This window comes from Micropterus salmoides, unplaced genomic scaffold (assembly GCF_014851395.1).
Source record: "Micropterus salmoides isolate LMB-PRFRI ecotype aquatic unplaced genomic scaffold, ASM1485139v1 Ms_hic_scaffold_9, whole genome shotgun sequence".
Taxonomy (NCBI): Eukaryota; Metazoa; Chordata; class Actinopteri; order Centrarchiformes; family Centrarchidae; genus Micropterus; species Micropterus salmoides.
In genome coordinates, this window is record NW_024044681.1 from 5,607,796 (window position 1) to 5,634,455 (window position 26,660).

Consider the following 26,660-nt stretch of genomic DNA (forward strand, 5'->3'; position numbering starts at 1 on the left):
ACACACCTGAAAATAATTTTGTTTTTGTTCATGAAATCACCTGTCTGGTCTTAGGAAAAACACAACAGCTGTGGATTTGTAGGTAAATCATGATCTTTTACCTCATTTCTATTTTTATTTTATTCATCAGTGCAGCGTCAGATCTCTGAAGCTTCACTTTCTCTGTCCTCGCGACTGTAACTTGCACTAAGCACAAGAAAACAAAGAGGGGAAAAGAGCGCGAGTGTTTCTGTGTGGCTGTAACAAGGCCGTTGACTCCACGTCCAGATGAGCTGCAGAACTACTTAATGTTTAATTAGGCTTTAATCAAAACTCATGTTGGCTCTAATTTTCGGGACAAACCGGACAGCAGTCGGGACATCTGCTCGTAATTCGGGACTGTCCCGGATGTTTCGGGACGTCTGGTCACCCCGGTCCTGCTGAAACTGATGCGTGTTGAAGCTGCAGCGCCCGGCCTCTTTTATCTGGATCAAACAAACAAACTTCATGTCCGTGGTGACAGCAGAGGTTTGAACCTTTCTTTAACGGAAGAATCAGAGTTTGCAGTTTCCAGAGTAACCAGGCCGGACGCTTAGTGACTGTAGCCAATGACAGAAGCCTGTTGCTGCTGATGGAGGATGTGTTTGGTGGGAGGATGTCTAATATCCTTGTTCATATGTGGAAAACAGACTGTAGCCTGTGATTAACATGACTTACTGCTGACTTCTGTATAAAATAAAGACAAGATCTCTTATATTATTTAACTTGCTGTGAACCGACCTTTAAATGGCCAATTTTTTCATTCTGACCACCAAACCCAAAATGTGCCTCTTCACCTTTTGCCACTGTCCAGTTAAATCAGTTAGAAAGTATTAAAATAGTGTGTATTTTGTTTAAATAGGTTGTTGTGAAGACAGAAATTAAGCCTATTTATTTATTTCTTATCTTTAAACATCACCTGTCGCCCTCTTTGCAAACTGGAAGCACTGAAGTTGAGTGGGACACTTTGTTAGATAAAGTTAAAATTAAACATTAAACACACATTAACATTATATTAACATTTAACAGCATATATAATGTGTCTCTCAGCAGCCCTTTCACTCACTTCTGTTTCAGGGGGTTTCACATCACCTTCCTGTCCTTTATGTTCTTTCTTTCTCTCTGTATGGGGGCCATCTTTTGTGGAGCCTAGTGTATTTAAAGAAATGGCCAACCATAAATAAAGATACGCAGATACATTATTCTTTCATGAAACTGCTGCACTTCCTAGAATCCAAACTGTCCCACTTTCTCTACACTGACAGGGCTGTAAATCTAATTCTCAAACATTTGATCCAGTTCCATCCTTATTGTAATTAATCTCATCTACAGACAGTATAAACGCATTTTAAAGTGACTGAATTATCATCCGGTGTCTCGCGTCACCACTAAGGATTTATTTTAAACTCCTGCGGTTTCCGAAACACAAGCACGTTCATAGGTATAAATATCAGAGGACAGACAGCAGCTCCGCTTTCACGCCCTGTCGGACCTTCATTAAATGAACTCTGGGCAGCCAAACTGACAGCGCGACGGCTCCCCCTGGTGGCGGGAGGAACAACAACCAATAAACCAGGGACATGCTTCACTTTCTGAAAGCATCTGTAAAAACAATTCTGATAACCAACCTTGAGAAAGTCTGTAAGTATAGAAGAAAGAAATACATGGCCAACAAAGAAACAAGCTACTAATTATATTCAATAATATTTCATTTTGTTTGCTTTAAAGCAGATAAATAAAGACGTTTCACCAGAATCTGGAGCACAAAACGTTCCTGCACAATATTTCTTTATGACGGTGTTCTTGGTAGGTTCCAACAAATAATCCTTCATAACTCAGACTTCTGTTGATAAAGAAACATTCAAGGTGGATTAATTAATACAGACATTAAATACGACTACTCACTGTACTGCAGTAATATACGTTACCTCAGTTTTTAAACGTTCGGACGTCTTCTGAGAATTTCTCTGTTCATAAAACTGATTCTTACAAACAAACTCATCATTTAGTCTCATTAAATCAAACTGCTTTAAATGCACAAACTGACGAAAGGAACCGTCAGACACACATGAGATTTATCAGCTGTTTTATCGTGTGAAGTTTTAATTATTCAGGTTAAACTGAGGGAAACGCTGACGAGTACTCACATCTTTCACCAAAGTACTTAGATACACAGAGTACTGAAGAGTTTCAGAATAAAACAGGATTAAAGTGATGTTCTAATCAGTAAAGCTGGACTGATGGGCGGGTTAGACGGGTCAGCAGGTTCAGATCTGTACTCAGGTCCTGAAAGTGGACCCGGGCCCCCGAGGGCCTGAAGGATCCACGTGTTACTGATCAGCTGAGAACAGAGACTGACACACACACACACACACACTCTTTAAGCTTTTTATTGTCAGAAAATCACGCTGCACTTTTACAGACGGCGACCGCGGCGTCCGCCCTTCCTCCTGGTCGAGTCCGACGGGATGGGAGTGACGTCCTCTGAAGGCACCGATGAAGAAGAAACAGACACAAGAAGAAGAAACAGGAGGTCAGACACAGCGGCAGCAGCTTCACAGCTCACTAAAGACACCTTCTGTGTTTGCTCACCGATGCGTCCGATCTTCATGCCGGAGCGAGCCAGCGCTCTGAGAGCGGACTGAGCTCCAGGACCTGGAGTCTTCGTCCTGAAACAGAGACCCAGCAGGTCGTCAACAAGACAGAACACGAGGAAGCAGACGGGCGACCGGCGCCTTACTGAGCCGATTCTTCAGGTCGGCCTGCACGGTATGACGACAATATCCAATAAAGTTGTTTTATATTGAGATGACATGCGAGTTGTGATAAACATTAGCGTTCCCACAGCTGCCTGGATGTTCTTAAGTTATAGGATTAGAATATTTTAAATCCAGCTAAATAATGTTTAACAGCAAAGTCACCGTACAGTCAGTCTGCATCAGGAGCGGCTCGTCTGTCTCAGACCGCTTTCCGTTAGCTTGTCTCAGACCGCTTTCCGTTAGCTTGTCTGGAACATTCGGCTAACTGCCAAGCTAACGTTAGCTGCGCTTGTTTAGGACACAAACCTTTTCTACAGGTTTACCTTAGACTGACAAAACAGCGTCTTTAAGTTTTCTTGTCCATCGCGTTTCAAGATAAATCAGATTTGACGCTCCAGACATAACGTTACTAAATTTTGGAACCGGGTCTCGATCTTCATCCCTACAGACGGATTTTAAAATCAGAGTCCATTTAAATTTCTCTATTAAAGAACTTGTTACATTTAACTTTGACTGGATTTCTAAATTGTTTTCAGACGACGGCCTGAGAACCAATCAGAAGCGTCAGACTTCACTGAACTGTGGCTGGAAACAGGAAAACCTGCAGAGCGACACGAACATTCAACTCGCAGCCGAGCGTCTTCACAGAGTGTCCTTGGGCAAAAGACTGAACCTCGAATGGCCCCTGGCTGCTGTTCTGGTGGCGCCACGCAAATACGGAGCGTTTACATTTTATTAATGGAACCAAAGTCCTTATAGGCGGGTCCCGCCACTCGGCCGCCATCTTGGCAACGCTTCCTGGCAGCGACTTCGGACTAACGAGACCAGAGAGCTGCACTCTCACTGGTCACGGGACATAAAAACTACATGGACAGAATCAGCAGCAAAATCTGATGGAAATCTCTGGAAGAGACGACTTTGCCCCAAAATAAGGTTTAAAAAGCATTTTTCACGACGGTTATACTTCTACTGCGCGTGCGTCACGTCTACCTCGTATGCACAGTAGAAGAATAACAGACCCGTACGTCAGTGGAGCCACACGATTGGCTGAAATATGTTTCCCGCTTTGGCTGTTAAAAGCAGACGATTGGCTTTCTAGCGCGGGGGGCGGGATAACCGCCATCTTTGCCGTTACGGGCCTCCCCGTAGAGCTGTACTGAGGATGTGACTGAGCGGCGTCTCTCAGACTGCAGAGTCCGGCTGCAGGTCCAGTTTGGCGGGCCAACATCTGGCCCTCGGCCCGATCGCTTTGATAGCAGAAAGATAAAAAATAAATCATGGTGCAGAAACAGATCGCTACGGTTACTACCTCCAAAATAAAAGCGTGAGAGTTTTTTGCAGCAATGCTTTGTCAGTTTAATTGAGAGCTTTTACTACTTTTACGACAGACAGACCGACCGACCGGGGGGGGACAGACAGACCGACCGACCGGGGGGGGACAGACAGACAGACAGACCGACCGGGGGGGGGCAGACAGACAGACAGACCGACCGGGGGGGGACAGACAGACGTACCTGTTCCCTCCTGTGGCCCTCAGCTTGATGTGCAGCGCCGTGATCCCGAGCTCTTTGCAGCGCTGAGCGACGTCCTGAGCCGCCAACATGGCGGCGTAGGGAGACGACTCGTCTCTGTCCGCCTTCACCTTCATCCCGCCGGTCACGCGGCAGATCGTCTCCCTGGAAACACACAGACCAATCAGACGCCAGAGACAGTGTTTGACATCCCGATCAGCTGTTAAACCATCTGCAGCGTGGAGACTACAGTTCCCATAATGCTTTGGGAAATGTGAACTCAAAGTGTACTGCGTTATCACTCACTTCCCGGAGAGGTCGGTGACGTGGACGAAGGTGTCGTTGAAGGAGGCGAAGATGTGACAGACGCCGAACACGTTTTCTCCTTCGGCCACCTGAGGACCCAGACTGATGACCTGCTCCTCCTTCTTCTCCTTCCCTTTACGAGGAGCCATCGTCTGAGCGGGAGGAAGAGGAGGAGGGTTAGACATCACAAACGCTACAGCTCAACCAATCCGTGTCCCTTTAACCGCCAGCAGCTCAGAAACACCAGGTGTGTTGATCCGAACGCTACCTGACGACACGTCGCCGCATCTCACAGACGCATCAGCAGCATCTGGACCGACAGATAAACCCTGATCCGGCGTTGGTCGGCAGGACGGCCGGTCACGACTCTAAACTGATTCAGCTAACAGCAGCAGGACGCATTAAACTGCCACCACTTCCTGTTGCAGCAGAACACGCCGCAGCTCATATTTACACGACGTCACCGTGTTTAGCTCTTCGGTTCCTCCTCGCTGCTTTGCTAACCAATCAAATCCATCAGCCGTCCTGCAGGGAAACATTTCAACTCATCTGTGGCTGCAGATTTTCAAAATAAGTGACTTGCTGGCAGCTAATCTTAGCTTCTGTTAGCTTCCCCTGCTCCTCACAGCGGTGCGTTCACGGCCCTCCCGTCCGTCGGGAACAGAGAGGAAAACTTTGGAAACGTTTGAAGCTTTGAGGCGGAGTGCAGCGCTGTCCGGTAATGGAACTACCTTACACACCTGAGCCGGTCACATGGTGGCTGAAGCTCCGGCTAACAGACAAGCTACCAGGCTGATGTTTCTGATTTCAGCCCGAGAACAACAACCTTCACACCGTGTTTGACCGCCGACATTAGATGTTCTGATTGTAAACATAAAGTAATGACCTGCGCAGGAGATTAACCACCAGCCTCCGGGAGAAATGCTAACGCTAGCATGTTAGCTGACACGCACCGACGAACTCACTGCGTTTCAACATAACTTACTGGTTCCTGTATTAACACCTCAAACTCCACAACAGATATAATAATCTATCTAATTCATCAGTAAACGTTGGTTTTCCCGCTCCTGAGCTCTGCCAGCCGACAGAAAATGGCGACTTGTTTCTGCTGCTCGCTTCACACACAGAGACAGAAAAACATCTAAAACAGACTTAAAGTTTCATTTAGAGAAACAATTTCCCCGCGAACACAAACAAACATCTTGTCAGGTTCAGATCAGACACATTAAATCATCGGATGTTCACCTGAAAAGAAGATTAAAGTCGGATAAAGCGCTGAGCTGAACTCACCTCTGTGTGTCTCTATACGAAGCAGAAACAAGAAAGGAAGGAACTTCCGCTTCCGGCTCGAAGTTGAGGAGTTCCAGCGCGGGAAAGAGGAGCTGCTGCCGCCACGTGGCGATGGCGCGAAATTGTATTTACATTTTACAAACATTCATATATTCATACATTTATATGTATTTATATTTCATCTGTATACATTTATACTGTATTTATACACTTATACTGTATTATACATTTATACTGTATTTATATTTCATCTTTAGACATGTATACTGTATTTATACACTTATAATGTGTTTATATTTCATCTTTATACATTTATACTGTATTTATTATTTTTGGAAAAAGAAAATAATCAAATATGTTAATTTATATGTTTTTGTTTAGTCTTCTCCTATTTGTACAGCAGTTAAAAAAGCAACATTTATTCCTTAAAACTTACTAGTCACTATATAAAAGCTACTAGTTCTTATTTATTAGTTACTAGTAAGCTAAATATTCCAAAACATACTAGAAACTTGAAAGAAACTAAAATAGTTTTGGTTAGTAAAAGAAATGGTAAAATGACTTTCTTTCTAATAACTAATGGAATAGTTCAGCCTAGTAACTAATAAATAAGTACTAGTTGCTCTTAAATCGTGACCGGTAGGTTTTAAGGAATAAATGTAAAACCGGTTTGCCACAGCTTCCTTGTTTATTTCTATGTATCCAATGTTTGTTTTCTGATTTCCCTTCATTGATCATATTTTTATACAGTTTCACCTCCTTTTACATGATTATCTAAATACTTTTCACAACTCGCTCTCTCCTCATAATTCTGGTGGGGAAACATGAATATATTAATAATAGTGTAAATCTAAAACAATGAACTTAATTTGGACACTAAAACAAATCTGCACCCGTCTCAGCTGTGTGTAATCAGTGCGCCCCCTGCTGGCTACAGGGAAACATCATTTTACATTTTTAATAACCTCTGATAAAAATAGATTATTGACCACTTTCTGTTAAAGAGCTTGTGAATGAATTATTATTATTATTATTAGGGATCCCTGTTTGGTTTGGTTCTCATTCTTCTTCTTTTTCTCCGCTAAGTCTTTGGGCAGCAAAAACTGATGGGCGAAAACTCACTAAAATTGGCAGTAGGTTGCAAATTCCACCCAAACTCAGGCAAAAACAATGGTCCTCATTGACCTCATGGTGGCGCTATAACTATCAACTTTGCATTTTGGCAACAGCTTCCTTTAGAGTCAAACTTCTTTAATCATTTATGTGACTTTTTATCACTTTTCTCTAAAACCTATTTTTACGAACTCGTAATTCGCTGGATGGAGTCAAACCAAATTCGTTTTGTAGGATCTCGGGTCACTTCTCAGTTGATGTATAAAATTTGGTAATGATTGTGTAAAGTGGGCGTAGACATTTCTCATTCCTCATGCAGTGATATTCAGTATCTTGCTGTAACTTGTACAGGATGCACAACATTGTCTTTTTAGATAGCTTCTTTTCATTTTCTTCTCTGTTTTGGATCAAATGCCACCAAAATAATTCACAACACTCCCAAAACCAGCAGAATGATGTGTGATTTTGTGCAGAATCTTCTCACCAACATCTTGACTCTTGTAAGCGTTTTAAGTTTAAATGTGACGTCACCACCTCAACCTGTGAGAAGGTGAGTGGAAACAGCTTCTCACCAGCAGCTCCGTCAGTCACCTGCACTGCAGATCTGCAGGTCCAGGGTTCAAACCCCCAGGAGACCGAGTCAGATGTGCTCACAATGGGGGTGTTCAGATCATAGCAGTTGTCTATTTTATTTGGATCCCGTGAAACTTTGTTCTTATTTTTCTCCGCTTAAAAGTGTTTGTGCAGCTTAAACTTTAAACCTGTGAAACACAAAATGTCGCAGGTGAGTTGAACATTTCACCCAGCAGTCAGGTACATAATGTAATGACGCTCTCTGATCTCAAGGCGATGCTGTAAAAGAAAAAGGTTGCGTTTCAGCAATTATCTCAAAGTCACTTTAATCTCTTCAGTCGTCTGTGTCTGTTCTTCTCCTCTGAAAATGTCACATGTTGCGTTTTTCACGACTCGCTTGGATCCCGATCATTGCCGCTCGCCGCTATATTTATTATAACAAATGTGTTAAATCTGCAGGATGAATACAAACCTGGTTTCTACCTCAGAGTCCTGATGAGACTCAAAGTGACCAGATAAGGAAATAACATCAGATTTCTTCACTTTAAAACTCTAAAACCAACAAAAAACACTCTGTATTTCTATACAGATGCTGCAGGCTGCCATTCCTCCCAGTAAAGCTCCAGCGGAGGACGAAGTATTCAGATCCTTTACTTCAGAGAAAGTAGCGTACTAAAGTGTTCCTGCAGTAAAAGTACGTGAGTACGCCAATAATCAAGCTGTTTCATGTTGTACTCTTATCTCTCAGAAGGATGTTGCTGCTGCAGCTGATGATGATTGATTATTGATAAATTTTCTCCATCGATCCACTGATTGTTTTGGTTTGTAAAGATTCTGCAGTTACTCAGAGCCCAAAGAGACGCCTTCAGAGCGCTCATCGTGTCCAAAGATCAACGTTACTAACAAACATCACAGTTATTACAATCATCTGAAACCATGAAATGTTCTTACATGAAAAACTACTTCAATTACACAACTATTATAAAAATAATTTCCAATTAAATATGTGTCAGTTTGCTGAACAAACTGTTGGAGTTTAATTTATAACTAAACTTCATATTTTATAAACTCTTCATGTGTTTGTGTGTAAACTGACTTTGTAAAGTAACTGAAGCTGTCAAATAAATGTAGAGAAGTAAAAAGTATGAGATCTCCCTCTGAGACGCAGCAGAAGGAGAAAGTATTTTTCTCGTCCACCACTACCCAGTTCTACCTCCCAGTACTTGTTATGTTGAAGCATTTTTTCTAAAACCGGTTTTGTTTTTACTGACTGATATAAATAAAGTTTACCGGGTGTGAAAAAACAGACTTGATGTCGGTGAAAAGAGACCAATCAGACGGCAGCGTTTGACCACCTCTGTTTATTTACAGAAACACTTTGAACACGATGCAGAAGAAGAAGAAATACTCCAAAAAACTACAAAAGAAAAGAGATTAAAAACACACGCTCTCTCTCACACACTGTAACACACTGAGCATGCAGCATCCCAGTTAACACAGTACACAACAATATCCATCATAGTAGAAAGAAGGAGCTGATTATTGATCACTGATTATTGATTTTGAAGAGCGTCAAGATCGCGCACAGGAAACAGCGAGGAGTCAGTTTGACCTTAGGATTTTATTTTCCAGACAGGTTAAAATGTGAACCCTTGTTGATTGATGAATGGTTTATGTATTGATTATTTCTTTATCATTTGTTTCAGAAGGAAAATCCAGAAACCAAATATCAATAAACCTGCAGAGCAGAGGAGCGTCCGACTGATGCAAAACCTTTAGTTTAAAGTCCTTTAAAAACCGACAGGAACCAAACACACCACATTCAGACCGACTGTAGGAAGGTCAGTTTATAGCCCCAAAATTGTGTGTTCTATAATTAAAAACATATCAAAGCAGATTCTGATCTTTTTAGACTAAATATCTTAAACTTGGATTGTTTTTAGTAACAATTTATTTTCAAATTAATATAAAGGATTGTTTTGATTCTCCATCAAAATGAGAAACAGTGTAGAGAGGAAGTTGAAACAACATCTGGATCGGATTGTAGGTGATGACATTTACACTAAATATAACTCATAGACTGTATAAAAGACGTAACCACACAGTTATATTGATCAATAAAATAATAATGATTTAAAATACTGGTGTTTTTTAAATAGTAGTTTGGTTGGTGGTTCACATGAACTGACATTACTGCAGTGACTTCATGTAAAACTGCACATAGGAGGAAATAAATTGAAGCAGAACAATTATAACATAATGAATCAGCAAAAAACTGTTAGCTCATGAGCTAATGTTAGCATAACAAAGCTATTTCTATTCTGTGTTATGAGTTCTGGATCTTGTGAGATTAAGTTTGTCTTGTAAGATGTAAGTTTGTTTTTTTCAGCTTCATTTTGGATCTGGTTCAGATATTTTTGCCGCCTGCTGAGCGACCACACGTCCAAAGGGCTGTTTTATAAGACGTCCTTTTCTTAAATATGCAGTAAATTGTACAGAGTTTGGTTGGCAGCTTGTCAAAAACTTTCATACGTGGCCTCATGCATCTTTACGTTGTGTTTTACGTCATGAGTCACGTAAACTTTGTTAGCTTGTCAGCATCATTAGCACGCCAATGCTTTCAGCCACAGATAAGCACGTTAGTTTGTTGAAAACCTGTTGTCTAAGGTTTGCTAACAAAGCAACAGTCAGAAGCTCCTCCTCCTCCTCCTGCTGCTGTTTCCCGCCACGTCGATAAGAAAAGCTTCCCGTGGAAGTGATCGTCCTCTCAGTGCTGCAGGTGAAGCTTCAACACAGAAACTTCCAACATTCAGCAGCGAATGAAAAATGATTCGTGAAATCACCAGGAAACATTCAAACGGTCCGTCTGAGCCAATAACGACAGGATCAGACTGAATAAATAATTTTAAAGGTTGGAAGTTGCTGCTTTGGAGTCATGAAGGTAAATACGGAGCAGCCAAACCCACTGAACATCTGGTTAAAACAGGAAACACGTCAGAGCATCTGTTCGTAGGAATAACATGAAGGCTGCTGTAAGATTCTTCAGTTTCAAGCATAAACACCTAAATAGTTTTTAAAAAATGACATCTCAGATATTAGCAGGGAGCGTCTGAGCGTCCCACCGCTGCTCAAAGACTTCAACCACCAACAAGTAAAACTTTCAAGTGTCTTAAAAGGTCAAAGAGGAGGTTTAGAAAACACAGACTAGTCTACGGTAGAAAACAGCCATTCACTCTGCAGGTGCCATTTGGAGTCCTGGCTGTGGTCACGCTCTCTTTTAGGGGTCAATATTTACTGAAGAGGCTGAAACTCATTGTGAATCAGACCAATATTTAGAGCCCACCATAAATTTACACGCTTGAATCCCAATAAAGTCCGAAAACTAAACCAAAACCCAACAAGATACTTTAAGAAGGAATTTAAAATCTCCGTATCTCCTGTTTTCGCTGAGGGCTCTGAATCTTTAATGTGGGTTTGGTTTCATCAGCTTCATTTTGGATCTGGCTCAGATATTTGCCGCCTGTTGAGCAACCACAAGGCCAAAGAGCTGTTTTATAAGACATTCTTTTCTTAATTATGCAGGAAATTGTTTGGTTGGCAGCTTGTCAGAACTTTCATACGTGGGCTCACATCTTTGCGTCGGTGTTTAACGTCTGTGCAGAATAAATTATATGTTTCATAACTTATAATTATATCTAATGATTCATTCATAATGATTTTCTGCTGTGAAGATCTAAATGTCCTTGATGACATCACTTCCTGTGTCCAAGTCAAGTTTTATCTGGTTTCAATGATGACCTAATCAAAGAGGCTCCGCCCTTTTCTATCCTGGTATCAGGTCTTGATGGTCAAAGGTCTGAAGAAAACATCCAATGGTCAGCCTCCCGAGTTCTTTGATTATTTCCTGAGTCAACTCGTTCTCACGCCCAAGCCAAGCACTTGTGGGCGCTTGATTTAACGCACTGGGTGCTCCTTCAGTGTCATTTCTGGACACGCAGGGCTCCGCAATCAAGTTAGCAATAATAACTCTTCTTTGTCTGGTTAGAATTTCAAAATAAAACACGTGGTTAAGGTTGTGAAACGCTCGCAGTTTGGGAGTCCTCACCAGAAAAACAACAAAACAGGTCATTTGTGCAACACGTTGTTACGACCCATGTTCACGCATATCATGGTTATACAGTGGCTGTATAACAGTAGCAAAGGAGGAAGTCGGTGATGGGTGGGTCAAACTCTGGACGTTTGAGTTATTTTTAGTTTGAAGTTAAATAGTGTTACTGACCTTTGTAATTTACTTTCTTTAACCCGCTCCTCTACGTTTTCCTAAACCCAACCAAGTAGTTTTGATGCCTAAACCAAAACAAACTACGGCCGTTTCACAGCGTTAACCAAGTGTTTAATGTCACGTGACGTAAAGTAGTTAACCTTTCACCTGACGGGAAACACTCATATGTGTTGCTCTGTGGAGGCATGGATCAACAAACTATTTTGTCGTTTAGGTTGGAGGACTTGTTGCAGTTTGGTGAGGTTCAGGAAAAGCTGGTGGTTTGGGTTAAAATAAGTATGTTAGGTTAAGTTACGTAACTTAACTTATTTACGTGAGTGATGATGTTAAGTCACACGTTGGCTAAACGAAAATCAGCCTCCTTGGTGAAACTTAACCTGACTTTGACCTGACATGATGCTTGTAGCGTTGAAGAACGACACTAAAGGGGCGCCCAGTGTGTTAAAAACTGACACCTAGGTGTCTTGACCAAGTATCCACTTGTGACGACTTGGGAGAACGAGTTACCTGAGCCAGGACTCCAAATGGCACCGAGATTTAAAGTAAAATAAGGGCAGCGGCGCTGTTGGCGAACACATTCAGCGGTTGCAGAGGGAACTTGTGTCACGCTATAATGCATATCATACTAACAAAAATAAAAAGCTAATAATACACAATGGGTTCTCTACAGGGTGATTCACACAACGCTAGCACTGAAAGTCTGATTCAAACATTAAAAAGCTTTTAAATATACAAACGCGATATATTGAGAATAGTAATATCATCATCATAGTAAGAATCTGATGTACAAAGTTCTACATTCTCCGACGGTAAAAAGCAGCTTAAAGCCTCCGAGACAAAACACAACGGGTCAAAAGTCGCAGAATATCAAAGTGGCGTTTTGTTAGCTCGCGGCTAGCAGATACCATTGCTCCCAGCGAGGAATGCTAACAAAGCTAACAAGTCTGAAGTAAGTCACCGGAGAGCTGGAAAACATGGCAGCCGCGAACGCCAAAACACAGGAGAGACCGAAGCCGAAACACAAAACACAAAAAAGTCCTGCATGCAGAAAATCACATCATCTGTACAGAAAGTAAACACCATCACTGAAGAGGAAGAAATACAAACTCTCTGTGCAGAACTCCACTCAAAAATCTAACGTTTTTAGAACGCTACCACAAAAACCTCATATCTCCTGGAAAATAATTCACCAACAGAACAGTTGAACGCAGCGACTCTGAGCCGGCGAGTTAATATTTCACTTCACGATCCAAGACGCAGTTCTAGTTTTTAATTAAAATGTTGAAAATTATTAAGGCTCCTAAAAAAACAACAACAGAGATTTCACACCGCCAACAGACCATCACAACGGGAAGTCAGATTGTCCTGTTGTACGGAGGCTCAGAAGAGACAAAAAGCACTAAGAGCAGTTTTTATTTATTTACTCACCCTTACACGTCACCCTCGTAACGTCTGCCTTCTTAAAAGTAGTTTCTTTTAACTGAAATCTTCCGCCCTTTAGCTTTTAGCAGATGATGGCAAAAACATCATATAAACGAGGCTTTTCAATGAACATTTAAGCTATTTTCAGTTTGTTTTTAAGCTTATAGTTAAATTTAATAATACTGGAAAAGTTTACTAGTTACTGTTGGACACTGTTAGTTATTGACAATAATTTTTTAGAATGATTTTCAAAGCATTTATAAAATATATAATATAATCAGTTTTTTTCACATTTATCTGTCAAACAAACATACTTTTTTCTTCTATTATTACATCTCATTAGTCTATATATCCATTTTAACTTTTGACTTGTTATTTTGTCTCTCCTAGGCCTCCGTACAGATGAGTTTATTTTGGTTGTTGGACTTTGGTCCCGGCAACAGATGACAGGTGACTGTGTCGGTGATTCTGATTGGCTGTCATTTCTTTTTTTTTTTGCTTTGTACAGTTTTTTACTCTGAAAACAATCAATGGTCATTTTGTTCAGCGCAGCGCCATTCTGCATCCCCACGGGCATCAATAACCTGATTTACAAACAAGTCACTTAAAGGGACATGCTTTGACTTTACTTTAGCGCCCGACACCAGGTGTAAGTATCAATAAGTATTAGTATCAATAACTTTAAAGGTTTTAAACTTTAATATGAATTTTTTGTTGGATTTAGGTGCTAAAACAAAATCAGGGAACACAATTTGTCCCTTCCTTCCTTCCTTCCTTCCCTACATCCTTCTTCCTCTCCCAGGAGATCGACTGCCTCTAAAACATTTTGTAAACTAGTTTCTTCCTCTGATGAAGCGGAGTGGAGCGCAGGCAGCAGACAGACAGCTCGTTAAGGTACCTCGTTAAGGTCCTCTTCGTTAGGACACCTGGTGAGGTGGGTTGGCATGGGGGGGTGGAGGTGTGGCTGTTCATGGAAGATCGCAGGTCGGAGAGCGGTGGAAGCTTGTGGAGCTCTCCGAGCCCGATGGAAGCAGAGAGATGAGTCCAACATCCAAACCTCATCGTGGTCGTGTTTTTCCTGAACTGCTGTTATATAATGTTAATTATTGATTATTACTTTTGATTTATGACGTCGTTACAGAAGCTGAGAGCAGTTTTAGTTCCTGATCACCTTTAGGCCCAAACATCTCAACACCACAGCTTCACTGTGATCCTGAATCATATGGTTTCTGATGATTTTAGATAATTAATTAATGATAATTAAGCTGAAATGATTCAGACCCTGAGGCTGAAACAGAGTTACAGGTATTTAGTTTAGTCTAAAGATATAAAGACATTTAAATTTAAATAATTATATAAATATATAAACGATTCTTTCAGAGCTTGTTTATTATTATTTATTATTTGTGTTTTTTGGTTTTTATTGTGACTCAGATTAACTGAATGAAGTAACAATGTGTGTGTCGGGGGGTGGAGGGTGGGGGTGATCAGGTTGTGATCAGGAGATAATGGGTCTAATAATAACTAGTTAACATGGCGACTCTTGGCCTCTGTATAAAATAAGGTGGAAACCTTGTATCTCCTCGTCCGTTTGTTTAAATATAAACATTAAAGAAATATAAAATCACAGACATCTCGTTCACAGCTGAATCTGTTCGTCTTCATGTTCAAGTTTATTTGTTTAAACTCTCTCTCTAAACCTCTTAATCCATGCAGAAACCCATTTATGGAGGCAGCTGGGTGTTTTAATGAGTTATTAATTAATAGATTGTAATATATTAAAGTGTTTTCAATGGTTGTTTCCTCTTAATATTTTATAATCCATTAATCTGTCCATGAATTAAATTTGTCTGAACGGCTGAATTTTACACCTTAATTGAAAAAGTCCACATTAAAAGAACATCTATTATTTTGGGATATCTAAAACCTCCTTAACATCTTCAAGTAATTAATTAATTAATGGATCCAATAATGTTTGTTCAATATCTGAAAACTGGGTAAGAATTAAATTAAATCGCATTAATTGCAGGTGAAAATATTTAAACCACCATGCGTTATAATTACAGTTAAATTCATAAACGATGCATTAAATGATGGGAGAGTCGTGCATCTGTTAATTGATTTCAGGGGAAAATAAGAACTAATTATAAACTAATTAAATATATAACAGCTTGTTGCTTCACAGCTGTAAGGAAGGTGTCGGCACTGTCAATCATCCTGAAGGAGATAAGAGGTTTCCACACTTTATTATAATCTGTGCTGTGCAGCTGATTGGCTAATCACAAGGGGGACGTGGCCGAAGCAAAGTCCAGACGAGCTGAGAGGAGGAAGCTGATTGGTTGGTTATGCAGTTCACTGCTTTCTGGCCCCGCCCTCCTCCTCCTCCGCCATCTTGTTTTTCCCAAACTAAATCCTGAATGCCTGGTGTCAGACGCCGGGCCTGCTGTCAATCAATCAGTTGTCAAGGCGACGGTTGCCCCCATCAAAGACCCGCCCACTCCGGAAGTTAACTGGATGGAGAAAAAAGACGAGAAACGTTACGAAACAAGGGTCGTCCCACCGCAGGGGGGCGTTTAAAACTTTATTCTTATGTTCTTTTTAAAACTGAATCTAAAAACACTCACATTCAACAATTTAAAATCTTTATATGTCACTCTCAGGCAACTTTATTTAAAGTTTTAGAAGCACTCTAAGAGGAAGATGCATTTTTCTCAGTACTGTTATTAAAATTCATTTTCACAGCATGTTTAAAAGCATGTCAACCAATTCCTTTGATTTTACCTCAAGAAAGTGTTTATTTCAGAGAAATTGTTGTTTTAGGTTCCAATTTTTTTTTACATAATTTACACATGTATTTAAAAAAAAATGTTTTTAAGAGACAGAAACTTCAAGTTTATAAATGTTTTTGGTGGAAAGTGAAACCGACTGAAAACCTGGGGACACAACTAAAATGTGTATTTTAACTAAAATATTTTGAACTTCTTTGGAAGATTTCTGAAGGATGTAAATCATATTTCACGGTGTAGTTTTAGGGAGTGGGGACAGGTAATAAATTTAATTTTTCCAGTGTTCTAGGTTGTTTTAATTGACGTTTTAATTTATAGATCTTGCATTTGCTATTAGATCAACGTGCAGATCAGAACACTTTGCTTAATAATACAAAGTATTTTAAAGCTCATTTTCATGCAAAGAGAAATGGCAGTGAACAAATAAAAGAACTTCCTAAGATTAAAAAAGAAACTTACTTATTGAGCGTGGAGGCGGAGCCTGAGCGGTGGAAGTGGACAATCTGCCACTTTCCATCACGGCGGTGCCACACCCTGGTCTCCTCTGATTGGGCGGTGCGAGGCGTCCCGTTGGTGTCGATGTACTGCGTCACTCTGATGTACGCGATGCAGGCGGCCTCGTCCCCGACCAGGTGGATGTGGGGGTTCAGGATGGTGGTGTGGACCGGTTTACTGTTCTTAGACCACACTGAGGAGAGACAGAGACCGTTACCTGGACCGGTAGGGAGGACAGGACTGGAAACAGGTGGACAGTGTTTAACAAGGTTTTCCTCAATCAGGCAGGAAGTTTAGTTCAACTCACAGTTTTCAAAATAAAAGCGGTGGAAGTCGAGGCCTTCTACCAGATTCCCCAATGCCTCGGGCTCGAACGCCGTCACCGCCGGGTCGCACATTTTACTGATGGGACAGTGAGACTTTCACAATAAGAGTCTAATAGTGGAGGAGATGATAAAGAGATGTAGAGTTTGTGTGTGTGTGTGTGTGGATAGGTCTAACTCATGTTGTGGGGACATTAATCTGTTTACAGCAATGTGGGGACTCACCTTCCTTATGGGGACAAAACGCAGGTCACTAAATCTAAGAGTGGAGCCTTACTTTAGGAAACAGCTGTTAGCCAGTGTGATGTCCTCTGAAGCAATGAAAACACTGCTCTGTGTGTGTGTGTATGTGTGTGTAGTCTTGTCTAACTGACTTTGTGGGGTCCCTTAACTTAACTATACACTCACTACTGGGGTTCGACTGCTTTATGGGCACCAAACTGCTGGACCCCAGCAATATAGAGGGCTGTTTGAGGGTTCAGGTTACAGTTATGTTAGGTGTAGGGTTAAGGTAAGACATGTAGATGGTTAAAGAGGTTGTATTCTGCTCATGTTTAGGTTCATTATTTTATTTAGAGGTTGTACCAGAACAGTTTTACATGGTTTCATTTCAACACCATATATTCCAGTAATTCCAGCAGCTCCTCTTTTCTCCCGTTGTGTTGAACACTTTTAACTTGTAACTTTTAGTTAGAGAGTGAAGCATCTCACTTCTATAAGATCTTTGATGGGTAAGTCAGTGCTAGCCAATCAGAAGCAGAGTAGGGCAAGGCCGCTTCAGTTGGTAATAACTAACTAACTGAGCTCTGTCTCCACACCACAGTAACAGCTTCATGTCCCGACTGCCTGGCGGGGCTCTAACCATAGACTGTATATAGGAAATGGACGTAGTCATCGTGATGTCACCCATTGGTTTGTGGACTGCCGTTTTGAAGCCTCGAGTTTGGCTGATAGGTCACCGCCATGTCGAGTTTTTGCAACCAATAAGTGCCCAAAAGTGACGATACGGTGAGCTAACGGCCGTGTGCAGAGCTAGCTAGCTTGCTTAGCTAGGTGCCACTGTAACTCACGTTAAGTGGGCTGATAACTTTGTCTAGAGAACAACAGTCTTAAAACTAAATGTACTCGCCAGAGAAAGTGAACAGCCAACTCCTAATAAGCTTTTTCAACGGTGCTGGTTAAATTTACACAGCGCCGAGGGTACGAGTCACTATAGCCCAATTGACAGGTCGCTATGGTAACGACTTGTCAATCATAGATAACCCCGCCCTGAAACATACTCATCATTTTGTGTTGAAGAAGATTTGAAACTAGCGACTGAGACCATAAACTCATCAGGAAAATGTTTACTGGGGTAATGATTCAGCTGAGTAGAAACATTTTCCCATTATTTCTAATGGAGCTGGACTTCTTTTTGCAACCAGAAGAGTCGCCCCCTGCTGGATGTTCAATAGCTTGCAGGTTTCAGGGACTCATTCACTTCATATTGTAGACCGGAAGCTTCCCGCTTGGCCCGAACGTTGGGTAGGGAGAGTGGTGGTGAGGGGGGGTCACTGTGCGCTGCAGCTCAGTGTGTTTCTCCACACTAGCCGCTAGGCAGCATCATGCTACGTGATACAGAGTGACGCAGAGAGGTTACAGCAGTAAAGGCTGGACTACAATCCAGCTGTGTTCAGTTCAGGAGCAGAGCTTTCTGTGGGAAACGGGAACTCCCTTTGGGCTTTTTCACTTTGAAAACCTGTTGCATGCACAGAAAAGATTTATATTTACACAATAAAGGAGAGGGGAAAAGCCAAAAAGCAGAATACGACCTCTTTATCATGTCCTCACAAAGGTAGTAAGTGTGAGTGTTTGTTACATACGTGTAGCTCTCAAAGTCTCCGTTGCTGATCGCCTCGATGAGCTGCTCTGTGACTTTAATGATGTCCTGCTTCCTCACTGACACAGACAGACACACAGGTTATTGTTGTATTTGAAAGTGTCCTCCTGTGCATTCAGATCAAACGTGAAGCGAGCGCTGGGCGCAGCATCATTACATGTAAAGTCACTGCAAGGAAGTGATTTCCTGCAACCCTGAGTAGAATTTTTCAACTTCTGCGACAGTCGGGTGACGCTGTGTGGCAGTGTTCAGATTGTCTGGACATCACCGACGGCTTCAGAGTGTTTGGAGAGAGCCGGAGCGACAGAGTCTCTGCTCGCTGTCACACAGCTGCTGAGCTACAGGAGCTCTGGAGGAGAGAGCCCGGCGGTGCCGAAACTTTGGATAATAAACCCCCACAGTCTGATTCTGCTCTGCTAACAGAGCCGTTACCTGACGGGAGGAGCTCAGAGTTAACTATCAAATTAACTTTTTGGGATTAAAACATTAATTTATCTTTACTGGAGCTTCTCAGCAGCGAGCCGGCGTGTGCTTCTGACCTCCACTGTTGTTGTGAGCATCGGTTGACACCCAGAGCTCTGTGATACCACTACATCATATTTATATAAAAACCAGACAAAACTGGACATTACTTGGAGAAAAGTAAGAGAGGAAGCTCAACTACCTGGTGGGTTCAGAAAATGTGTGTCTGTTACTTTATTCCAGCTGTCGTTGTACTTTTACTCTGAACAAGTTAGCGTAGCATAGCCCTGATCGAGCCGAACTCCATTCAGAAAACAAACATTTTAACAGTTTTTGTCCTGCTGACAGACCTGACTCATATTTAACAAATCAGCATCATGTTGTCGTTATTTCAGTTTGAATATCAATCTAAATCACAGCTACATGCTGAATTTGGATTGATGGGTTGGGTTTATTAGCATCATCTCATTGTGTGTGAACATTCAGCGAGACGATGAAAGGATCAAATTCTCGTTCGGTCTGAATGCACAGTTAGTGTGTGTGTTTACCTCTGGTGTCTTCATCCTCTATGGTGGTGTTTGTGCTCTCAGAGGATTCCTACGAGATCAGTCACAACATCAGCAATGATAAAGATCAAATCCATAATATAAACAGTAATAATTAGAAGAAGCAGAAGAAGAAGGCCACCAACATGGTGGTCAGAATGACTCCCTGAAGGAAAGGAAACAAGGAGGGAAGGAAGGAAGAAGCAGAGCGTTACCTTGACTCCGTCGGTCTTCTTGTTGCTCCCGCTCTTTCCTCCTGAACGAGGGATGAGGATGAAGAGAAAAAGAAGCAGCAGAGTCAGAAAGAAAGGAACAAACGCAGAGAAGAGGAGCGACGGCATCGCCGCCGACAGGAAGCACTTCAAAATAAAGGACAGAAAAACTGAAACCAAAGAAAGTTTAAAACAAACTCAGAGAATGACAGAACAAAGAGTAGAAAGAGTGAGCAGGTGAGAGGAGGTCCGATAAAAGAGGAAAGTCTCTTCTAAAGTCACGTGTTTTTGGTCAAAAACAAGAGAAACGCTCCAATAATGCGGCGCCGCTTCCTGTCGGACCCTCTGCTGCCTGAGAGGAGCGGCGGGCAGCAGACGGGTGGAGGTCGGTCACGTGACCCTGAGGCCAAATTTAGTTTGAGCTTCAGATAGCTGGAGAGCAGAAACACATTCCTGTGAGCGGCTCCTCCTCCTCCTCCGCCCTGATGCCACACTTCAGATTTGTTTTATAAAGTGCCGCTGTGATGTTTTCATCTCTGTCACGGTGACGGAGGACGAGCGTCTTCGTCAGGGATCACAGAGGTTATTAATGATTGGCTCACAGCTGCCTGCCTCTCAGGGTGGTTTCCATGCTAACTATAGATCTGTGGTATCCTGGGTGGGTCAGAAACTCAATAGCTGCACACAAACACTTTACCTCACGGTGACCTGCACTATGTGCCACAACAGGAGCAGTTACACAAGTTGTGTACTTATTAGAGGTACTTGTACTTTACTTGAGTATTTTCTCCTTCTGCTCCAGCTCAGAGGCAGATACTTTTATCTGACAGCTTCAGTTACTTTTTCTAAAGTCAGATTTTAAGACATGAAGAGTTTAGAAAAGATGTTTGGTTATAAATTAAACTCCAACAGTTTGTACAGCTGGTACATTCATTGACAGAAAAACTAAATTGGCAACAGTTTTATAATCTTTCAAGTCATTTTCATGTAAAAACATTTCATGTGAAGATTTGCTGCTTTTCCTTTTAATTATTTGAATGTGTGTGTGTGTTTTTTTTTTAATAATTTTGAGGTTTGGACTGACAGAACTAACGTTGGGAAGTCCTCTTTTTGGTCACTTTGGGTAACTGTGACAACATTTCTCTCTGTTTTCAGACTTTTTACTATCGATCAACGGAGAAAATAATTAGCAGGTTAATCCAAAATGAAAATAATCATCAGCTGCAGTCTGAAACTCAATAAAAACTAAATCCTGCTTTGACATTAACGTAATGATTTAATAGAACAACCAGGGGAGCGACGGAGGGAATTTATCAGTAATGATCAGCTGTTCAGACTGAGCTGCAGCAGCAACATCCTGCTGCTCATTAACGAGGAGGAGGAGTCTGAGGACAGATAGGAGTACAACATGTTACTGCTTGAATACTTTAATCTGTGTATCCTCACATACTTTTACTGCAGTCACAGTTTCAGTGCTTTAACTTGTGACAGAGTATTTTTACAGTGAGGTATTAGTACTTTTACTCTAGTGAAGGATCTGAGTACTTTGTCCACCGCTGAGCACGAGTGTTAACCTGATAATTGTGTGTAAGCCGGCAGCTGATTGGTTCGTCTCTGAGCGTTAAACCCTCCGCTGCTGTAACACAAACCTGCAGGTCACAGGTCGAAATCCCACACTGCTGCCACAGCAGGTCACGTGACTCCCTGGTGACCAATAGAAAGCTGGAGACTGATGGACCTGAGCTAACACATGACCTCTGACCTCTGACCCCTCCCCCCCTTCTTACCGGAGAAGTTTCTGGTGGCCAACATGGTGGTGAGGATGGCTCCCTGAAGGAAAGGAAACAAGAAGGAAGTATTTAACCAAAGACACAAAGGTGTGAACATCAGAGACGTGTGAGAGACAGGAGGTCTCGCTCTGCAGCTCACACAATATATCAAACGTCAAATCGAGGAAAGGTAAAAAAGGTTGGATTCGGATTTAGTCTCAAAACATTTAAGAGACAGTTTATCTGAATCAGATCGTGAAAGAACATTTGAAAAATCCTAACTTTTCCTCTTTCAGAGAAATATTCGCAGGGTAAAAACCTAAAATCTAAACTCAGGCGGTTTCTCCTCCCTCGGAAGTACTTAGACCAGGTCTTAACAGGGTCCAGTAGAATCTCTAGTCCAGTTCACAGCTGGGTCGCGGTGCGTCGGGGCTGAGTAGAGCTGAACGTTTCTCTCTGACGCTTTTAATAACAAGATCGCACCGCAAACGATCTGGATTCACGCCGACGATCCTGAGGAAATAAATATGGTCCGAGGTTTGACTGGCGGGAGCGAAAAGAATAATGTTTTTATTTTCTGTCTTTGTTATAATAAGTGTCCCGCAGTAAAACTATAATCCTCAATAACAAAATAATAAATGTTCAATATATCGTCAGTGAAAATTTACTGACTAACTGAATCACAAACAAATTAGCTTTTAATTTTTCTGTTAAAATATTTATTTTGTTGAAAAAGATCAACTAATCGCATTTGTTAAATTGTTTTAATCATAAGAGTTTTGAATGTTGAATCTGTTTGGCATCAAGTGTTTGTCTCGTTCTGACCATGAAGAAAAGTTTAACCTTCTGGTGTCTTCAGTTTTCACTCAGGAGCAGAAATCTGCCTGTAAACCTGAAAGAAATAACGATTGGACATTTATCCTGATATTTATCGACATCGAATGATATGAAATGTTTTGGCCACGTCGCCCCGAGTGTCCCCACTAACGGGTGGCGATGGCCCAGTGGATAAGACACATGCCTGTGGTGTGAGACTGTGACCCGTCCAGCAGAGCGTCCCTGAGCAGGACACTTAACCCCTCGTTGCTCCAGAGGCCTCTGACATAAACAGCAACTGTAAGTCGCTTTGGATAAAAGCTAAAATGAATAAATGTAAAATCTGAGTCAGCTGTTAGCTGTTAGCTGTTAGCATGGATCACAGACAAGTCAAGGCGTCCATCATGCAGAGGGAGCAGGAGATTTACTGAACCCTCACGTTTATTTTTCCTTGTTTCAGCTTTAACATTTATCTTCCAGATCAGCCTGAACTCGTCTGCTTCGTATTACAGTTGAGGTTTTTTCTCAAACTGTTCAGCCTGCAGGGGGCGCCACACACGAGATCTATGGAGATTTGGGTTCAGCAGGTAACTTTTAAACAGAGGCGGCGCAGCTAAGTGTTTTAATCAACTCATGAACAAACTGTTTCTCCTTCTGCTCAGATATTTTCACTTTTATCTGACAGCTTCAGATTTTTACACACGAAGCGTTTAGAAAGTTTGGTTATAAATTAAACTGCAACAGTTTGTTCAGCTGGTCCATCAGCAAACAGTCATTTTTCATGTAAAAACATTTAATTTTGATTATTTGAATCAGTTTGAGGTTTAAGTTGCCAGAACAAACAGGGTGAAGGAGTCTCTCTGAGTCACTGCCACAACATTTCTCTCTGTTTTCAGAAGGTTTCAATCCATTAATGTGGAAAATAATCAGCTGATTGATCCAGAATGGAAAGAATCAGCAGCTGCAGTCTGAGACTAAAACATTCAACCTGATTCACACGAGGAACAAAGATCGAATCGCAGGAGGTTTTTCTTTCTGCTGTATTCTTATATTTACATGTTTTTACTGTAGTAACGTTTTACTTTTACTTGTGAAGTATTAGTACTTTTAGAATCCACCGCGCGACAAAAACAACCAACCAGAGGCAGGAGGAGAAACGCGGCGCTGACTGAGGAAAATATGTAACGACGTATTAAGTTAATCTAAAAACAGGTTTCCATGACAACTCTGTGTGTCAGCTGACTTCATTAACCGTCAGTGTCGGGAGGGTAAACGCGCACGTTAGCGTCACTGCTGTGAACGAGCGAAGAACCTCGACCTGCTGCAGCTGGGCCTACCTTGAGTTTCCTCCTGGCGTTGAACTTCTTCAGGCACTCCACCGTCTCCTGTCTGTGCATACAGGACGCCACTGTGGAGCGATGCTGGGAGGAAGACCACACGTCATCATCATCATCACGAGAAACTCTGATTACACACAGTAATAAAACATGTACACACACAGAGTACATTTATGTATATTTATACACATAACAGCGTCTCACAGAGATCCAGGGGTGTTTGAGCGCCTCGGCTGCTGTGATCCGTTTGGACGGGTTGATGGTCAACATCTTATTAATGAGATCTTTGGCTTCAGGAGTCACTGTGTCCCATTCAGGAGAGGGAAACTACAGGGGGGGAGGAGGAGGAAGAGTCAGGGGGGGAAGAGGAAGAGTGGGGAGGAGGAGGAGGAGTCAGGGGGGGAGGAGGAGGAAGAATGGGGAGGAGGAGGAGGAAGAGTAAGGGGGGCAGGAGGAGGAGGAAGAGTGGGGGCAGGAGGAGGAGGAGGAGGAAGAGTGGGGGGGCGAGTGGGGGGCAAGAGGAAGAGGAAGAGTCGGGGGGGAGGAGGAGGAAGAGTGGGGAGGAGGAGGAGGAAGAGTAAGGGGGAGGAGGAGGAGAAGGAAGAGTGGGGGGCAGGAGGAGGAGGAGGAGGAAGAGTGGGGGGGCGAGTGGGGGCAGGAGGAAGAGGAAGAGTCGGGGGGGAGGAGGAGGAAGAGTGGGGAGGAGGAGGAAGAGTAAGGGGGGGAGGAGGAGGAGAAGGAAGAGTGGGGGGCAGGAGGAGGAGGAGGAGGAAGAGTGGGGGGGGCGAGTGGGGGGCAGGAGGAGGAGGAAGAGTCGGGGGGGAGGAGGCGGAAGAATGGGGGGGAGGAGGAGGAAGAGCAAGGGGGGGAGGAGGAGGAGGAGGAAGAGTGGGGGGGAGAAAAGAGGAGTTAAGGAGAGAAGCAAAGAGTCATGTGACTGAGGTGAGGGGTCATGTGACCTACATCATAAGCTCCAGCTTTGATTTGCTGGTAGAGACGATGTTGATCTTCATCCCAGAACGGAGGATAACCGACCAATAGGATGTAGAGAATCACACCTGAGAGAGAGAGAGACACACCTGAGAGAGCGAGGACACAAGGAAAGGAAACGAGGGGAGGAAACAAGGAGACAGTAGAGAGGAATCTGACCACAGGCCCAGAGGTCGACGGCCTTCCCGTACGGGTCCTTCCTCAGAACCTCTGGAGACAGGTAGCCGGGGGTCCCCGCAAAGCCTGTAAACACACACACACACACACACAGAAATGTGATTAAAGCACATAACAGATTAAATAAAGTTTATTATAACAAAAAAACACCAAAGTCAAATTAAATAAAGTAAAATCAAAATATAACAACTAAAGTTAAATGAAAGACTCGGAGGATAAAAGTACAGCTACAGACTGTAGAATCACTGTAGTACTGAGTACTAATACTGCAGTACTACTACAGTATTAGTATCTGCCTCACCAAACCAGGCCTGCTGGTCTCCCTCCACCTCGATGGCGAGGCCGAAGTCGGCCAGTTTCACCGCCGCTCCTTTAGACTTCGAGGCCAGCAGCAGGTTCTCTGGCTGCAGACACAGGACAGATGCTACCATGCTAACGCTGCCCATTGCTTTACAGGAGAGATGCTAACATGCTAACGCTGCCCATTGCTTTACAGGAGAGATGCTAACATGCTAACACTGATGCTAACATTCTAAAGCTGCCCATTGCTTTACAGGAGAAATGCTAACATGCTAACACTGATGCTAACAGGCTAATGCTGCCCACTGCTTTACAGGAGAGATGCTAACACTGATGCTAACATGCTGACGCTGCCCATTGCTTTACAGGAGAGATGCTAACATGCTAACGCTGCCCATTGCTTTACAGGAGAGATGCTGACATGCTAACACTGATGCTAACATGCTAACGCTGCCCATTGCTTTACAGGAGAGATGTTAACATGCTAGCACTACCTGCCGCTTTACAGGAGAGATGCTAACATGCTGATGCTGCCTGTCACTTTACAGGAGAGGTGCTAACATGCTAACGCTGCCCATTGCTTTACAGGAGAGATTCTAACATGCTAACACTACCTGGCGCTTTACAGGAGAGATGCTAACATGCTAATGCTGCCTGTCACTTTACAGGAGAGATGCTAACATGCTAACACTACCTGGCGCTTTACAGGAGAGATGCTAACATGCTAATGCTGCCTGTCACTTTACAGGAGAGATGCTAACACCCTCCCCCCAGTCAGAGGACATGAAGCTGAAGGGACCAGGGTCTAAATTTAGTTCTAGGGTCTTTATTTTACCCCCAAAGAGTCCCTGCTCGGGGGGTAGTACTTTCCCAAAGTACTGGTACTTTGGGGGGGGCGGGGCTTGCCTTGCAGTGAACTTCTGAATGTGCGAGTAGAGGCTACTGGCTTTAACTGGAGGATGGCGGCTGTTTTTCTCTTCTTTTCCGCCGTTGTTTGCAAACCAATAAATCACAACCAGCAGTCAGAGAGCCGCACGAGTCTCGCCTACGTTTTACTCCCACAAAAAGCTGCTTTAATGGTCAAACACAGCCTGTAGTTTTTCTTTATATTCAGTAAAATCCGATGTTCGTTTATAAATGTTGCTCATGGATCGTGGTTACAAGTAATGATGCCTGTGCATCGCTGTGACGGCGTGCAGGCCTACAGTCTACGCCAGCTGGTTAATCTGCCTGAACTTTTCAGGTCTTTAGACCGCGGTGGAAACGCACAACAGAGGCCTGAAGGAACCTTTTAG

General features: G+C 42.7%; 2 protein-coding genes across 2 annotated transcripts in view; both read right to left on the reverse strand.

Moving 5' to 3' along the window:
* Nucleotides 1-2,392: 2,392 nt before the first annotated feature.
* On the reverse strand, nucleotides 2,393-5,999 carry rps14 (ribosomal protein S14). Its single transcript, XM_038707908.1, has 5 exons — nucleotides 5,885-5,999; nucleotides 4,595-4,746; nucleotides 4,292-4,453; nucleotides 2,611-2,687; nucleotides 2,393-2,502 (listed from the first exon to the last, which is right to left on the reverse strand). The coding sequence occupies exons 2-5, from the start codon at nucleotides 4,741-4,743 to the stop codon at nucleotides 2,435-2,437; spliced, it is 456 nt and encodes a 151-aa protein (XP_038563836.1). The 5' UTR covers nucleotides 4,744-4,746; nucleotides 5,885-5,999; the 3' UTR covers nucleotides 2,393-2,434.
* Nucleotides 6,000-8,911: 2,912 nt separating this feature from the next.
* The window catches only part of camk2a (calcium/calmodulin-dependent protein kinase II alpha), a 34,529-nt gene continuing 16,780 nt past the window's right edge, over nucleotides 8,912-26,660 (reverse strand). Inside the window, exons 7-18 of the mRNA XM_038708425.1 lie at nucleotides 25,367-25,469; nucleotides 25,048-25,131; nucleotides 24,862-24,956; nucleotides 24,103-24,225; nucleotides 23,899-23,982; nucleotides 21,764-21,806; nucleotides 19,980-20,020; nucleotides 19,768-19,816; nucleotides 18,741-18,816; nucleotides 16,863-16,957; nucleotides 16,520-16,748; nucleotides 8,912-15,784 (exon numbers count right to left, since the gene is read on the reverse strand). Of these exons, the coding sequence (XP_038564353.1) occupies nucleotides 15,781-15,784; nucleotides 16,520-16,748; nucleotides 16,863-16,957; nucleotides 18,741-18,816; nucleotides 19,768-19,816; nucleotides 19,980-20,020; nucleotides 21,764-21,806; nucleotides 23,899-23,982; nucleotides 24,103-24,225; nucleotides 24,862-24,956; nucleotides 25,048-25,131; nucleotides 25,367-25,469 (1,026 nt within the window). The 3' untranslated portion in view covers nucleotides 8,912-15,780. The remainder of the gene's footprint in view (nucleotides 15,785-16,519; nucleotides 16,749-16,862; nucleotides 16,958-18,740; nucleotides 18,817-19,767; nucleotides 19,817-19,979; nucleotides 20,021-21,763; nucleotides 21,807-23,898; nucleotides 23,983-24,102; nucleotides 24,226-24,861; nucleotides 24,957-25,047; nucleotides 25,132-25,366; nucleotides 25,470-26,660) is intronic.

Excerpts from the sequence above, each read along its gene's own strand:
- rps14 (XM_038707908.1), bottom strand. The coding sequence starts at position 4,743 with ATGGCTCCTCGTAAAGGGAAGGAGAAGAAGGAGGAGCAGGTCATCAGT. Across the intron at positions 2,688-4,291 it reads AGGGCCACAGGAGGGAACAG|GACGAAGACTCCAGGTCCTG; the intron begins GTACGTCTGTCT and ends TCTCTGTTTCAG. Across the intron at positions 2,503-2,610 it reads CATGAAGATCGGACGCATCG|AGGACGTCACTCCCATCCCG; the intron begins GTGAGCAAACAC and ends CGGTGCCTTCAG.